We start from the raw sequence: 16,459 nt of genomic DNA, 5'->3' as shown, positions 1-16,459 counted from the left end.
TATTGTCAGAATTCGAAGTAATCATGACTACTGGGTTGCCACACTCTTAGATCCCCCAAACTTTTCGATCAACCTTTTCATTTTAATAAAGACCAAAAAAATGGTCATTTTTGAAATTCTAAGCATTAGCAGGTTGTTAGAAACTGAAATCAAACAGTTTTCAACTCAAAACTTTATTCTAGGTGATGTTACATTTTCACATAGGACCCCTTGTTCGAAAGGAGCTTCTGAACTCTCTCGTCCATTGAATTTGTCAGGTTTTGGATGGTTTCTGCTTCAATTGTTTTGCATGAGGACAGAATACCCTCCCAGAGCTGTTGCTTAGATGTGAACTGCCTCCCGCCATCATAGACACTCCTTTTAATGATGCTCCAAAGGTTCTGAATGGGGTAGAGGTCAGGGGAGCATGGGGGTCACACCATAAGTTTGTCCCCTTTTATGCCCATATCAGCCAGAGATGCAGATGTTTTATGTGCAGCATGAGATGGTGCATTATCATGCAGAAAAATGATCTTGCTGTGAAATACACGGTTCTTCTTCTTGAACCATGGCAGGAAGTGCTGTTTGAGAAAATCCACATACATTATGGAGTTCATCTTTAGCGCCTTCAGGGATCCTAAAGGGGCCGACAATCTCTCTCCCCATGATTCCAGCCCAAAACATTACTCCACCTCCTCCTTGTTGGCGCTGTAGCCGTGTTTGCGTGGGGTGTCCATCAACCAGCCATCCTCCACTCCATTCATCTGGACCATCGAGCGCTGCACGGCACTCATCCGTGAACAAAACAGTTTTGAAATCAGTCTTCATGTAATGTTTGGCCCACTGGAGCCGTTTCTGCTTGTGTGAAGTGGATAGAGGAGGTCGACAGGATGGCGTATGCACAGCTGCAAACCTCTGAAGGACCCTTCATCTTGTTGTTCGGGGGACGTTGGAGGCACAAGCAGCTTCAAAAACTTGTCTGCTGCTATGACAAGGCTTTTTTGCCGCTGCTCTTTCAACCTGACGTAATTGCCTGTAGGAAAGAGTCCTCAATTTGCCCTTATCAGCACGCACACGTGTGTACTGTGAATCAGCTACATACTTCTTGATTGCCAAGACACTTCATCCTGATCATCGCACAATGTTGATTGTAGTCATGCCTTGACCTAAACACTCCACAATTTGTTGCTTCTCAGCAGCCGACACATCCTTTTTCTTTCCCATTTTGGCAGAAAATGTAGGCTGCTTAATAATGTGAGAGAGCCTTCTTAAGTAGTCTTGCCTTTCATTGGACACACCTGCCAAACTAATTAGCACAGGTGTCTGCAATTGCTTACAGTGATATAAAGAGCCCTGACACACATCACCATCAATGAGTTTAACTGACAAACAAACAAATTCTTCCCTTATCACTCCTAAACACTTTTTGCATAATAATTTGGAACACAGTGTACATGTGCTTTTCCACAAAACACCAGTGGTTCACGTAGTGAATCTTACAGTTCTAACTTGCCAACCGTGGTCTGTATGGAATTGTTCAATAAAGGGCCCAAAATTAAGATAACATAGATGGGAGTGGTCTCTATGAATAGGAATTCCTAAGTATTTGATACCCTGTGAGGGCCAGGCAAAGGGAAAGTTGGACTGGATGGAATCCTATACGGATTTAGGGAGGGAGACATCGAGGGCCTCAGACTTCGCTGCATTGATTTTAAAATTTTACCATGTAACAAAGTGATCTATTTCAGCCATAACAGCAGGGATGGATATATGTGATTGAGTGATATATACTAGGACATCATCAGCAAATAGAGAGCACTTGTACTCGGTGCCTCCCACCTCAATCCACCTAATATTGGGGTTATGGCGAATTGATGAGAGCAGGTGCTCCGTCACTAGGATGTATAAGAGAGGGGACAGAGGACATCCCTGCCTTGTCCCATTGGTGATTGTGAAAGGTGATGAAAATGTTCTGACGCACCCCCTGGGCCTTGGGACACCCGGAGCCGGACCCTTTTTGGTGGATGCTGGTGGTTGTAGTCTTCGTGGCGGCGATCCGGTTCCGTGGCTCAGGGCGGTCAAACCAGTGGCGGAACTATTTATGTGGTTTTGATGTTTAAATGTCCGACTACGCCACCCGTGGATTGCGGTCAGAGTGAACCGCCGCTACAGGGCAGACCGCTAAGGCTGGTGTTGTGGGTGCAGCAGAGCGTAGCATAACTCCCCACGGGAGGAGTATAGCCTCAGGGCAGTGTATGCGGAGGATGGGGGTGATGGTGCAGGGCAGCAGCAGTAATGACACGGAGTCAGTGATGCAGTTCAGGGCCTTTACTCACAGTTCTTATTATCCAGACCACGTCTGCAGGTAACGGCTGCCCACGTCGTACTGTGCTCACCAGGTGAGGGGCTCAGACAACTCCCAGATAACTTTGGAGCGCTTCACAGGACCCCCTTTGTGTGTCCTTTGTCTGGCCTTTCTTACCAACACTTCTGTCCGGCTGCCTCGGGCCTCCTCTTGGTAAACTTGGCGCCAGTTTCCCTGACCCTATGTGGTGCCTTCCTAGCGGGTGGAGCAAGGGGCTGCGCCACATAAAATGTCAGAGCCTCCGGTTTCTAGCTGAGGGTCGTTTCCTGCCTCCACTAGTTCGGGGACCGGTCTCCCCCTTTGGCCTGACCCCTCCACGCAGGTGGATTCGGGCGTGCGGTGGCGACTCGCCCGTCCGCACCCCTGGGATCCCTTCATTCCTCGTTCCTGGAGCCTTCTCCGCTCCTCTTCCTTCCTTCTCCCTCTTGCAGGCCTGGGCCTCTGTTACTAGGCCCGCCTCCGGAGCAGAGCTCATGCAGAGCCCCTGCTCCCTGCCACTTCTGCTCAGACTTCTCTGCACTGAACTAAGATGGTGCCCACCTTTTATACTCCCTTCTCAATGCACCCAGGAACTGCTTCCTCCCTGCTCCTGCACTGCAGGGTTCCCCTTCCTCAGTGTTCCCTCCCCCCACTCCAGCCAGGGACAGGGACTGTCGTGCCCATCTCAGGGGCATATTGGTCGCCCTGCCCCACGGCAATGTGGTGTAATGCATGCAGGTGTCGGGTCCTGATCCACACTCCATCCTTATCTGAGAGTGAGATATCACACCTCTGGGTGAGGTGCAATACGTCTGTAGCAACCGAGCCCTCGGTGCTACAGTTCCATTTATCTTCAGCCTAGGTGACGTATTGTGATACAGGGCCGTGATTTTGGCTATAAAAGGGTCCCCTAGACCCCTACCCCAAGCTTTTTAAGAGAATCATATATGGCGTGCCAGGAGACTCTATGGAATGCTCTCTCAGCATCCAACGAGAGTATCTACTTACAAATTTTTAACTGCATCTAGCCCAGGAAATACTTTGTGCCTAGTAGCAGTGTCTGCTAGTCAGCGGATTATCCCGGCTGTTAAGCAAGCTACACCACCTGTAGTTTGGACACTTAATTTTTTCAAAGGAAATGCTTCGGGACCACGGGATACTCAGTGAAGAGCATCAGGAGGCACCCCAAGGCATAGGGGCTGGGACTGGCACTAGGATGCCTTGCGGTGGACAGCCGAGCTCGATCCTTATAAAAGCTTTTTAACTGCAGCAGCTTTAGTGGACGCTACTGGAGCTGGAATTACGCGGCTGCTGGCATGAGACTTGCCCTCCAATAGATCCTTGTAAATGGATTTAAAGTGTATTCATTCAAATTAGAGGGACAATTTAAATTAAAAAGCTTAGAGCTGCCTCCACCACAGGGGGGCTCTCTCGACCCACCAGTGGACAGGCACCAGTATTGGGAGAGGGGGGCTGGCCGTCAGGGTTCACCGCGGCTCTGGCACAAACCCGGCGACACGGAGGTGGCACGGGCAGGAGCGGACTGGCCGTCTCGGCTTCTCACTTTTTGGATTTTAGAAGGGCATGACATGCCTATATCTGTGTCTCCCCCTCCTTTTACTCCTCCACCTCTTTTCTTTTCGCATGACTATATGTACTTGTCACTTTTCCATGTGTTAGTTGTGTCTTCTGAGCAGTTTGTCAGCTTTTGGACACCTTTGAAGGTGTTTTCTATGTGTTTCTATGTGTTTTTGTTTGCCTGCCATTGGTTTTAACGGTGTTCGAAGGTGTTCGACGAACAGTTCGACGAACAGTTCGGCGAACACACGGGTGTTCGACGAACCGAACCGAACTCGAACACTACGGGGGTGGCTCAACACTATTAGGGATAAGATGTGAGAAATCCGTTTTAGTGACACGGGACGGGACGTCTACATTCCTGACTTGGCTGACCCCTTTTCCACCCTTTTATGGATTGTCTGATGATGAATCTTTGTCACATCTCCCCAATTCAGTAGTTGGAAGTGAAATGCTACTCCGGTCAGACACCGCTGCGCTGACGCCCCTGATATGCCCCTCATCATTAGCTGGTGGAGAAATTCTATGGTGACTTGTGATCTGGCTTGTTCACATTGGTCAACCCGTCTGCCTGCTACTAGTCGTGTCCACTCTTCCCATGCCTTACCGTATGCTTGCCATGTTGACGGGGCAACTGACGCTCTGATTAATGGCATCAACTATTCGCCACTAGATCCCATAGGGAGGGTGGGCAACTGTTGCCCGATGGGTGGGCGTTGTGGAAGAGCTCTGTGAAAATCTGCCAATTGAATTGTTATAAAGCGTTAGCAGCAGCTTTATACCCCTCAGCATAGTGGCTAGCGCGGACCCATACATTGTGTTTTAGGCACAGGAATACTAGCCTGCGTAGTAGGCCTAGCACTGGGAGAGACGATGATGCCATCTTATTAATGCAGTGTGCTAGGCTGGTGTTTTGTGTTATGAAGCGTATATTTTTGTTAGCCAGGCGCGCGCCCCATATTTCTATTGCTACCACTATTGGGAAAAATTATTTTCAGGGCTAGATGCAGCTAAAAATTATTATTAATTTCAAAGCTGGTGGAGCTTGGTATAGATGGCCTAATACAATGAGTCCCACACACTGCTAGAAGCCCAAATATTTTTTCAGAGGTAGATGCAGATAAAAATTATTTTTAATTTGCAACCTGATGGAGGTCAGTATAGATGGACTAATAGAGAAAGTCCCACACACTGCTAGAAGGCCAAATATTTTTTCAGAGCTAGATGCAGATAAAAATTATATTCAATTTGCAACCTGATGGAGGTCAGTATAGATGGACTAATAGAGAAAGTCCCACACACTGCTAGAAGGCCAAATATTTTTTCAGAGCTAGATGCAGATAAAAATTATATTCAATTTGCAACCTGATGGAGGTCAGTATAGATGGACTAATAGAACAAGTCCCACACACAGCTAGAAGCCCAAATATTTTTTCAGAGGTACTGTAGATGCAGATAAAAATTATTTTTAATTTGCAACCTGATGGAGGTCAGTATAGATGGACTAATACAACAAGTCCCACAGACAGCTAGAAGCCCAATATTTTTTCAGAGCTAGATGCAGACAAAAAATTATTTTGAATTTGCAACCTGATGGAGGTCAGTATAGATGGACTAATAGAGAAAGTCCCACACACTGCTAGAAGGCCCAATATTTTTTCAGAGGTAGATGCAGAAAAAAATATATTCAGTTTGCAACCTGATGGAGGTCAGTATAGATGGACTAATACAACAAGTCCCACACACAGCTAGAAGCCCAATATTTTTTCAGAGGTAGATGCAGAAAAAAATATATTCAGTTTGCAACCTGATGGAGGTCTGTATAGATGGATTAATAGAACAACTCCCACACACAGCTAGAAGCCCAATATTTTTTCAGAGGTAGATGCAGAAAAAAATATATTCAGTTTGCAACCTGATGGAGGTCTGTATAGATGGATTAATAGAACAAGTCCCACACACAGCTAGAAGCCCAATATTTTTTCAGAGGTAGATGCAGAAAAAAATATATTCAGTTTGCAACCTGATGGAGGTCTGTATAGATGGATTAATAGAACAAGTCCCACACACAGCTAGAAGCCCAATATTTTTTCAGAGGTAGATGCAGAAAAAAATATATTCAGTTTGCAACCTGATGGAGGTCAGTATAGATGGACTAATACAACAAGTCCCACACACAGCTAGAAGCCCAATATTTTTTCAGAGGTAGATGCAGAAAAAAATATATTCAGTTTGCAACCTGATGGAGGTCTGTATAGATGGATTAATAGAACAAGTCCCACACACAGCTAGAAGCCCAAATATTTTTTCAGAGGTAGATGCAGATAAAAATTATTTTTAATTTGCAACCTGATGGAGGTCAGTATAGATGGACTAATAGAGAAAGTCCCACACACTGCTAGAAGGCCAAATATTTTTTCAGAGCTAGATGCAGATAAAAATTATATTCAATTTGCAACCTGATGGAGGTCAGTATAGATGGACTAATAGAGAAAGTCCCACACACTGCTAGAAGGCCAAATATTTTTTCAGAGCTAGATGCAGATAAAAATTATATTCAATTTGCAACCAGATGGAGGTCAGTATAGATGGACTAATAGAACAAGTCCCACACACAGCTAGAAGCCCAAATATTTTTTCAGAGGTACTGTAGATGCAGATAAAAATTATTTTTAATTTGCAACCTGATGGAGGTCAGTATAGATGGACTAATACAACAAGTCCCACACACAGCTAGAAGCCCAATATTTTTTCAGAGCTAGATGCAGACAAAAAATTATTTTGAATTTGCAACCTGATGGAGGTCAGTATAGATGGACTAATAGAGAAAGTCCCACACACTGCTAGAAGGCCAAATATTTTTTCAGAGCTAGATGCAGAAAAAAATTATTTTCAGTTTGCAACCTGATGGAGGTCAGTATAGATGGACTAATAGAGAAAGTCCCACACACTGCTAGAAGGCCACATATTTTTTCAGAGGTAGATGCAGAAAAAAATATATTCAGTTTGCAACCTGATGGAGGTCAGTATAGATGGATTAATAGAGAAAGTCCCACACACTGCTAGAAGGCCCAATATTTTTTCAGAGGTAGATGCAGAAAAAAATATATTCAGTTTGCAACCTGATGGAGGTCAGTATAAATGGACTAATACAACAAGTCCCACACACAGCTAGAAGCCCAATATTTTTTCAGAGGTAGATGCAGAAAAAAATATATTCAGTTTGCAACCTGATGGAGGTCTGTATAGATGGATTAATAGAACAAGTCCCACACACAGCTAGAACCCCAATATTTTTTCAGAGGTAGATGCAGAAAAAAATATATTCAGTTTGCAACCTGATGGAGGTCTGTATAGATGGATTAATAGAACAAGTCCCACACACAGCTAGAAGCCCAATATTTTTTCAGAGATAGATGCAGAAAAAAATATATTCAGTTTGCAACCTGATGGAGGTCTGTATAGATGGATTAATAGAACAAGTCCCACACACAGCTAGAAGCCCAAATATTTTTTCAGAGGTAGATGCAGATAAAAATTATTTTTAATTTGCAACCTGATGGAGGTCAGTATAGATGGACTAATAGAGAAAGTCCCACACACTGCTAGAAGGCCAAATATTTTTTCAGAGCTAGATGCAGATAAAAATTATATTCAATTTGCAACCTGATGGAGGTCAGTATAGATGGACTAATAGAACAAGTCCCACACACAGCTAGAAGCCCAAATATTTTTTCAGAGGTACTGTAGATGCAGATAAAAATTATTTTTAATTTGCAACCTGATGGAGGTCAGTATAGATGGACTAATACAACAAGTCCCACACACAGCTAGAAGCCCAATATTTTTTCAGAGGTAGATGCAGAAAAAAATATATTCAGTTTGCAACCTGATGGAGGTCTGTATAGATGGATTAATAGAACAAGTCCCACACACAGCTAGAAGCCCAATATTTTTTCAGAGGTAGATGCAGAAAAAAATATATTCAGTTTGCAACCTGATGGAGGTCAGTATAGATGGACTAATGCAACAAGTCCCACACACAGCTAGAAGCCCAATATTTTTTCAGAGCTAGATGCAGAAAAAAATTATATTCAATTTGCAACCTGATGGAGGTCAGTATAGATGGACTAATAGAATGATGCTATGCCCAAAAGATTTTACTTCACTAGGTGCAGTAAAAAAATTGGTATTCTATACACAGGTGGTATATCTTGCAACACAGATAGGCTACTCCACTGACTAACACACTCTGCAATAGGCCAAAAAGGATTAGCTTTGCTAGATTCAGCCAAATGGTGTGAAAAAAACTTGCACAGCACTGGCACAGACCTGCCTGGCAAAAACTGATAGGAACTCATGTAACCTAGTCCTGAAAAGGACTCCAATTACAATTAGTCTTTACTCCCACAACCTATCTATTTAAGAGCACAGACCTGCCTGATAAAAGTCATAGGAAATGCTGTAACCTAGTCCTTAAAAGGACTGCAATCACAACTATTCCCTACTCCCAAGCTATCTGTAGATTTGTGCGAAAATTGGCTTGAAATTAACAAGGTATAGCGCACACAGCAACAGCGGTGCCGTCTAACACGCAGCTGCAGCAGTGAGAAAATGGTGGCGACGGGGAAAATGGCTTGGTCTTATAGGGCAAGGACATGTGACATACACTGCCAATGACACATGCCCTTGCTTGTGTGAAAAAAAGCACTTCGCTCCGTGTGTGCGCTGCTGATAGGCTGACAGATTGCACCTCCCCACTGTAAATGCGGGAAAGAGAAAAAAAAATGGAGATCTTCATTGTTCCTGCAGAGATCCATCCCCTGCCCCTTCCCCCACCCCGCTGTACACTCAAACTGCGTATTAACATTAATTTTCATCATTACTGAGAAAAAATCCAGTTATGATTTTGGTGCACGAACAGTTATCGAACATAACCTCGAACAGCCGAATTTTTCTCAAATTGTTCGTGTTCGCCGAACGGCTCGAACACCGCCCAAAACAGCTCGAATTTGAGATTGGCGAACAGTTCGAGTAGAACAACGCTCATCTCTAGTAACAAGCTTGTTGATGGTTATAGGAAGCGATTGATTGCAGTTATTTATGCAGTTATTGTACAACCAAATATTAAGTTGAGGGTGCCAACAATTTTGTTCAGCCCATTTTTGGGGTTTTATGTAAAATTTTGTCCAATTTTCCTTTTGTTCTGTGTTTCAAAGGAAATAAACATGTGTATAACAAAACATGTATAATTGCAATAATTTTCTGGGAGAAATACTTCATTTTCTGGAACAATTTCAAGGGTGAAAATACTTTCGACCAAGACTGTATATAATAATTTCTGTAAGTTTTTGTCATGTAAGAAAATCATACCAAGATTTCTGAATATTTTCCACCTTTAATGTCACCCATAATATATACATAGAATCATAGAAAGGTAGAGTTGGAAGCGACCTCCAGGGTCATCTGGTCCAACCTCCTGCTCAATGCAGGATTCAGTAACTCATCTCAGACAGATGTCTGTCCAGCCTCTGTTTGAAGACTTCCTGTTCCATTCTTTAATCACCCTCACTGTCAAAAAGTTTTTTTCTAATATCTAATCTGTACATTTTCCCATTCAGTTTCATTCCATTGCTTCTAGTCTTTCTTTGTGCAAATGAGAATAAAGCTGATACCTCTACAGTGTGACAGCCCTTGAGATATTTGTAGACAGCTATTAAAGGGAACATTGTTCTAGCTACTATCTACACTGCCCCCTTTGCTTTGTTAGTGATGCATTGCTTTTTTCATTAAAATTGGGGGTAATGTAATGATTTTATAACATTTTATATACTTTGTCCTACCTGCTCATTTTCAGTCATAGGGGTGTGATCCTGCTATTCAGTCTGGGGCGGGCGCCGCATTCAGTCACTGCTGGCGTCGCCCACATATTTGAATATTGCTTTCGGCAAGTCCTGATAGTATTGGGGCGCATGCTCAGTTTTAAATATCCGACCGCGGGTCCACGCACGTGCAGTGAGGCTGTGTAGTTCGCAGCTTCACTGCGCATGCACTCTTTCCCGCTGGTCCCCGTGAGTGCGCAGTGAGGCTGTGTGGTTACCAACTGCACAGCCTCACTGCGCACACGTGGAACCGTGGCCGGAAATTTAAAACTGCGCATGCATAATAAGGGCATAATGACCACCGTTACGTTTGGAGAAAAAAGGGAGAAGCTTGGAAGCCTAAGAACACCATCCCAACTGTGAAACACGGGGGAGACAGCATCATGTTGTGGGGTTGTTTTGCTGATAGAGGGACTGGTGCACTTCACAAAATAGATGGCATCATGAGAAAAGAAGATTATGTGGCAATACTGAAGCAACATCTCAAGACATCAGCCAGGAAGTTAAAGCTTGGGCGGAAATGGGTCTTCCAAATGGACAATGACCCGAAGCATACTGCCACAATGGTAACAAAGTGGCTTAAGGATAACAAACTCAATGTTTTGGAGTGGCCATCACATTCAGTTTAAGGGCAATGGTACCAAATACTAATGAAATGTATGTAAACTTTTGACTTTGCATTAAGTAATAAAAATGCCTTAAAACATTCTCTCTCTCATTATTCTGGCATTTAGCAAATATTAAAAATTCTGGTAATCCTAATTGACCTAAAACGGGAAAAGTTTATTCTGATTTCATGTCAGATATTGAGAAAAACATGCATATGTGTCTTTTTATATAGTGTACTAGCTATTGAGCCCGTTCTACGCCCGGGTGGCGAGCATTTTTATTGGTATATGGTCTCCCATGCTGGTATGTGTTGCCTCCATCCTGGTATTTGTGCTGCCCCCATCCTGGTATTTGTGCTGCCCCCATCCTGGTGTTTGTGCTCCCCAATCCTGTTCCCCCATCCTGTTATGTGCTGCCCTCATCCCTATCCTTGTATGCATGGCACACTTTATCCCTATCCTGGTATGCATGGCACCCCTCACCCCAAATCCTGGTATGCATGGCACCCCTCACCCTCAATCCTAGTATGCATGGCACCCCTCACCCTCAATCCTGGTACGCATGGCACCCCTCACCTCCAATCCTCCACCCCTCATCGCTATCCTGGTATGCATGGCACGCTTCATCCCTATCCTGGTATGCATGGCACCCCTCACCTCCAATCCTGGTATGCATGGCACCCCTCACCCCCAATCCTGTATGCATGGCACCCCTCACCCACAATCCTGGTATGCATGGCACTCCTCATCCCCAATCCTGGTATGCATGGCACCTCTCATCCCCAAACCTGGTATGCATGGCACCCCTCATCTCCAATCCTGGCATGCATGGCACCCATCATCCCCAATCCTGGCATGCATGGTGCCCCTCATCCTGGTATGCATGGCTCCCTCATTCCTCATCCTGGTATGCATGGTAGCCCTCATCCCTATCCTGGTATACATGGCACCCCTGCATGGCCCCTCATCCGAATCCTGGTATGCATGGCCCCCTCAGATCCCTATCCTGGTATGCATGGTACCCCTCATCCCCCAATCCTGGTATGCATGGTACCCCTCATCCCCCCAATCCTGGTATGCATGGTACCCCTCACCCCTCAATCCTGGTATGCATGGTACCCCTCACCCTTCAATCCTGGTATGCATGGTACCCCTCACCCCTCAATCCTGGTATGCATGGCACTCCTCTTTCCCCAATCCTGGTATGCATGGCACCCCTCATTCCCAATCCTCATATGTATGGCACCCCCCATCCCCTATCCTGGTATGCATGGCACTCCTCATCCCCCAATCCTGGTATGCATGGCACCCCTCATCCCCCAATCCTCATATGCATGGTACCCCTCATCCCCCAATCCTGGTATGCGTGGCCCCCTTTCATCTTCCAATCCAGGTATGCATGGTACCCCTCGTCCCCCAATCCTGGAATGTATCTGAAAATGTGCCTTCAGTAAAATGGCGCCAGATAGCGCTATGCACATGCGCCGATTCTGACGCCTTCACTCCGCCCCCGGTCTCCGGCCAGAAGAAAGACACCGCGGTAACGCTCCTCTCGGTCAGGTAAGTATGTAAGTATGGCGCCGGATATAGCGGTATGTGTTCAGTGTCTACGCATACCACGATCTCCGGCGCCATACACTCCTCTTACCTGTAACGGCTCCATGCGTTCTTCTGTCTGGAGCCAGACTGTGCGTATAGAGGTTTGAGACAGAGGGACGCTTGGCCGGTTATATTATAGATGTAAACTTCAACTGTATATATATATATATACATACAGGTGCATCTCACTAAATTAGAATATCATCAAAAAGTTAATTAAGTTCTTCAATACAAAAAGTGAAACTCATATATTATTACAGTCATTACAAACAGAGTGATCTATTTCAAATGTTTATTTCTGTTAATGTTGATGATTATGGCTTACAGCCAATGAAAACACAAAAGTCATTATCTCAGTAAATTAGAATAATTACCAAAAAACACCTGCAAAGGCTTCCTAAGCATTTAAAAAGGTCCCTTAGTCTGTTTCAGTAGGCATCACAATCATGGAGAAGACTGCTGACTTGACAGATGTCCAGAAGGCAGTCATTGACACACTTCACAAGGTCCCAGAGTTCCAATTTTCATTTGGAAATCAAGGTCCCAGCGTCTGGAGGAAGAGTGGTGAGGCACACAATCCAAGTTGCTTGAGGTCAAGTGTGAAGTTTTCACAATCAGTGATGGTTTGGGGAGCCATGTCATCTGCTGGTGTAGATCCACTGTGTTTTATCAAGACCAAAGTCAGCGCAGCCGTCTACCAGGAAATTTTAGAACACTTCATACTTCCCTCTGCTGACAAGCTTTTTGGAGATGGAAATGTCATTCTCCAGCAGGACTTGGCCCCTGTCCACACTGCCAAAAGTACCAATACCTGGCTTAGAAACAACAGTATTACTGTGCTTGATTGGCCAGCAAACTCGCCTGACCCCCCATAGAGAATCTATGGGGTATTGTCAAGAGGAAGATGAGAGACACCAGACCCAACAATGCAGACGAGCTGAAGGCTGCTATCAAAGCAACCTGGGCTTCCATAACACCTCAGCAGTGCCACAGGCTGATCGCCTCCATGCCACGCCTCATTGATGCAGTAATTGATGCAAAAGGAGCCCCGACCAAGTATTAAGTGCATTTACTGAGCATACATTTCAGTAAACCAACATTTTGGATTTTATAAACATTTTTCAAGCTGTTGTTATAAAGTATTCTAATTTACTGAGATAATTACTTTTGTGTTTTCATTGGCTGTAAGCCATAACCATCAACATTAACAGAAATAAACACTTGAAATAGATCCCTCTGTTTGTAATGACAGAATATCATTAACTTTTTGATGATATTCTAATTTAGTAAGATGCACCTGTATATACTGTACACACATCCATGTAATATCCAAGTGGAGAATATATAATATGTATAATATTATAATATAAGAACCATGAGAATAGCGCTAGCTGAAAATATGCATAATAGAAACCACAATATATCCTGATCATAGGTGAGGAAGATACTAATACATCTACTGTATAGCCAGAGAAAATCCATAAATACCAAACAAAATGGCACACTACTGATCCCCTTACACCACTCCACTATGTGACTTCAGACTACTGAATCATAACAATGTGTGGTTGCGTGGTTTGCATGCTGTCATGATCCCCAGGTATTGTTGGTGCAAGTGGGAAGTCACATGACCCCATATATCCGATTTTTATTTGTTTAATTTATTCACTTAGAATGCCATTAATTCCACAGTGCTTTACAGACATCATCATAAGTGATGAGCAAGCATGCTTGTTACTCGAGATTTACGAGCATGCTCGGGTGATTTCTGAGTATCTTCAGTGTGCTCAGCCGTTATGTTTCAGTCACGCAGTGCGCATGATTTGCGACTGTTTGACAGCTGTAATAAATGTGAGGAATGCGTCACATGTATTACAGCTGTCAAACAGTCTCAAATCATGCACACGAAGTGACTAAAACATAACGACTGAGCACACTGAAAATACTCGGCGAGCACTCGAGCATGCTCGCCGAAAGGGTTAACAGAACATACTCTCTCATCACTAATCATCATCACTGTCACCATTGGCTCACAATCTAAGTTCCCTGTCAGAATGTCTTGGGAGTGTGGGAGGAAACCGACGAACCTGGAGGAAACCCACACAAACACGGGGAGAACATATAAACTCCTTGCAAATGTTGTCCTTGGTTGGATTTGAACCCAGGAACCCAGCGCTGTAAGGCTGCAGTGCTAACCACTGAACCATCTTGCTGCCTGATTTATGATTTACATACTTGAAAAAAAGGCTAAACATCCTTGTAATCAAGGCCTCATTTGGGCATTGAGTAAATTTGTGTTTACCTTTTTATCATATCTTTCATATTATTTCTTATGGGCGTTATATTATCAATATTGATTCATATTTCTAGGCATATGTAAACATTTATTTATTTAATCCATGATTCTTAATTATTTATTCCACAATCTCTCCTTTACAATCAATGATATTTGTTTGGCCTATTTGTGTTTAATAAAGAATAAATATTTTTTGGTATTTGATTTCCGGTGTTTGGCTTTTTTGACGTTTTATTAGGTTTCTCTTTATTATTTGTCTAAGTTGTAAAAATATTTTTCGTCAATGAGATGTTTTCTAATTTGTGCTCATTAGTGTTCACATTTTAGTTTGTGAGTTTTGTTTCGCTGTACTGTTTTAGGAACAGATTTCATAAAAATCATCCACAATGCTGGTATTGTTATATGCGACAAATTCTCCACCTGGAAAATCCAGACAGAATATCTACAGATTGTCTGTGCTGTGTGCACATGCCCTAAACAGACCTCTGGAGCTGCTGATGAAAATGCTTAGGCTAACCCTATATCGCCAGTTATACTATTGTAATAAAGGATTTCTAATGCATATAGGGTACTCATGGAATTCATGAAAAAATCTCTGGATTTATTCATTGGCCAAATTCATTGAGTCTAATAGGACTTGAAATACAATTCATATCTAAAGCATGGGCTGTAAAACTATGATCTGTATTCCCAGTAGATCCACAAGATAAGATGCTTAACATGAGTCTTCAGCCAACACTCGGCTCGTAATCATAGCCATATGCTGGGAATAAAGATCATTGTATTAAAGCTGACCAAGGTGCAAGAAGTCAACCATATAGTGTGTCATTTTGTCTTACCTTTGTTTTGTTTTGTTTTTTTTTTGTTTTAGATGGTAAAGTAGGCAATACAAAAATCACTTTTCATTTAAATTTTTTTTAGATCCATTAAATGTATACCAACTGTATAACTTTTTTAATCGGCACACTTAACGGTTTAGTTAAAAAAAGGTATACAGTTTCTATTCGGCTGAGGTGGAACATATTCTTCATAAGAGTTCACAGCTGAATATAACAATGCTTTATTAACATACTGTTATCCACGTTTGAGAAAGATATACAATTTCCTTACCTTATTTCTCCTATCATAAAGCAAAGAACATCTTCAAGGATATAACAGATGGACCATGAAGTAACCTATGGATCTGTCAAGAAGAACAGAAATTTAATTTACACATCTGTATACATAAAACAAATGAAAATGAAGAAGCCTCACACACAAGAACACCTGAAGACGAAGAAGAGCCGGAGGACATCACATGAACTGTGCAGCTGAGATATTTAACCCTGTATCTCATAACTCCCATCAGAACAGACAAATGGAACATGACACCCTTTCTAAGAATAAAAAGTAAAAGTCGGAATCTTAAGAATTAACCATTTCTTACTGCAAAGCATGTGTATAAAAAGAGTGCATAATTCTACAGTGTGAAATTCAAATGATTTACACAGAACAAAGACAAATGTCTGAAAATGCAAAACAAGATCAAATACCGACCTGTGTAAGGAAAGAGGATGTATGATGACCTGATGCTGCGGTAAATTCCTACTGAAGAGGCAAATGGGTATTATGGCCAGCAAATGCTGCATCGCAGTCCCATAAGAGAAGAGAAAGACGAAAGTACTGATACAGATATCATGGGAGGGTGGGTCGTGCCTAGAGAAATGGGGAAGGGTCAAACCTACACATACTTAAGCATTAAAAACACATGGCTTCAGAATGAGTAGGAAATCCATACACTACGGGCTAATGACGTGAGATGAAAAGATAATATATATACTTTACATAAAAGTTATATATACAGTGTTTGTGTGTATATACTGTATATATATGTATATATATATATATATATATATATATATATATATATATATATATACACATAGTGCATATATACATAGTGTAACCATATATTCTTATACTGCAGGGGTCCCCGACCTATAGCTCGGGACCACATGTGGCTCGTGATCCCATGAAATGTGGCTCACAGCTGTCTGCCAGCTGGTTGTATTAGCATCAGATCTAGCATACAGGTATGAAGTATGAAGAGCATATCTCAAAATGGGGAATTCTGTGAGCAGCCCTGCACAGAATAGCAGATCTGGATGCATATGTACTGGTCTTAGGGGTTTGG

The 16,459-nt window shown here is 42.9% G+C and overlaps 1 protein-coding gene across 1 annotated transcript in view; it reads right to left on the bottom strand.

The window, feature by feature from the left end:
- Positions 1-15,975, bottom strand: part of LOC141265246 (collagen alpha-4(VI) chain-like) — a 429,350-nt gene extending 413,375 nt beyond the window's left edge. The window contains exons 1-2 of the mRNA XM_073678073.1: positions 15,823-15,975; positions 15,397-15,469 (exon numbers count right to left, since the gene is read on the bottom strand). Coding sequence (XP_073534174.1) covers positions 15,397-15,413 — 17 coding nt within the window. The 5' untranslated portion in view covers positions 15,414-15,469; positions 15,823-15,975. The remainder of the gene's footprint in view (positions 1-15,396; positions 15,470-15,822) is intronic.
- Between the last annotated feature and the right edge of the window lie 484 nt (positions 15,976-16,459).

This window comes from Phyllobates terribilis, unplaced genomic scaffold (genome assembly GCF_046119375.1).
Source record: "Phyllobates terribilis strain yellow unplaced genomic scaffold, ASM4611937v1 Scaffold_4__5_contigs__length_816908805, whole genome shotgun sequence".
Classification (NCBI taxonomy): domain Eukaryota; kingdom Metazoa; phylum Chordata; class Amphibia; order Anura; family Dendrobatidae; genus Phyllobates; species Phyllobates terribilis.
This window is presented reverse-complemented; position numbering and strand designations above follow the sequence as displayed.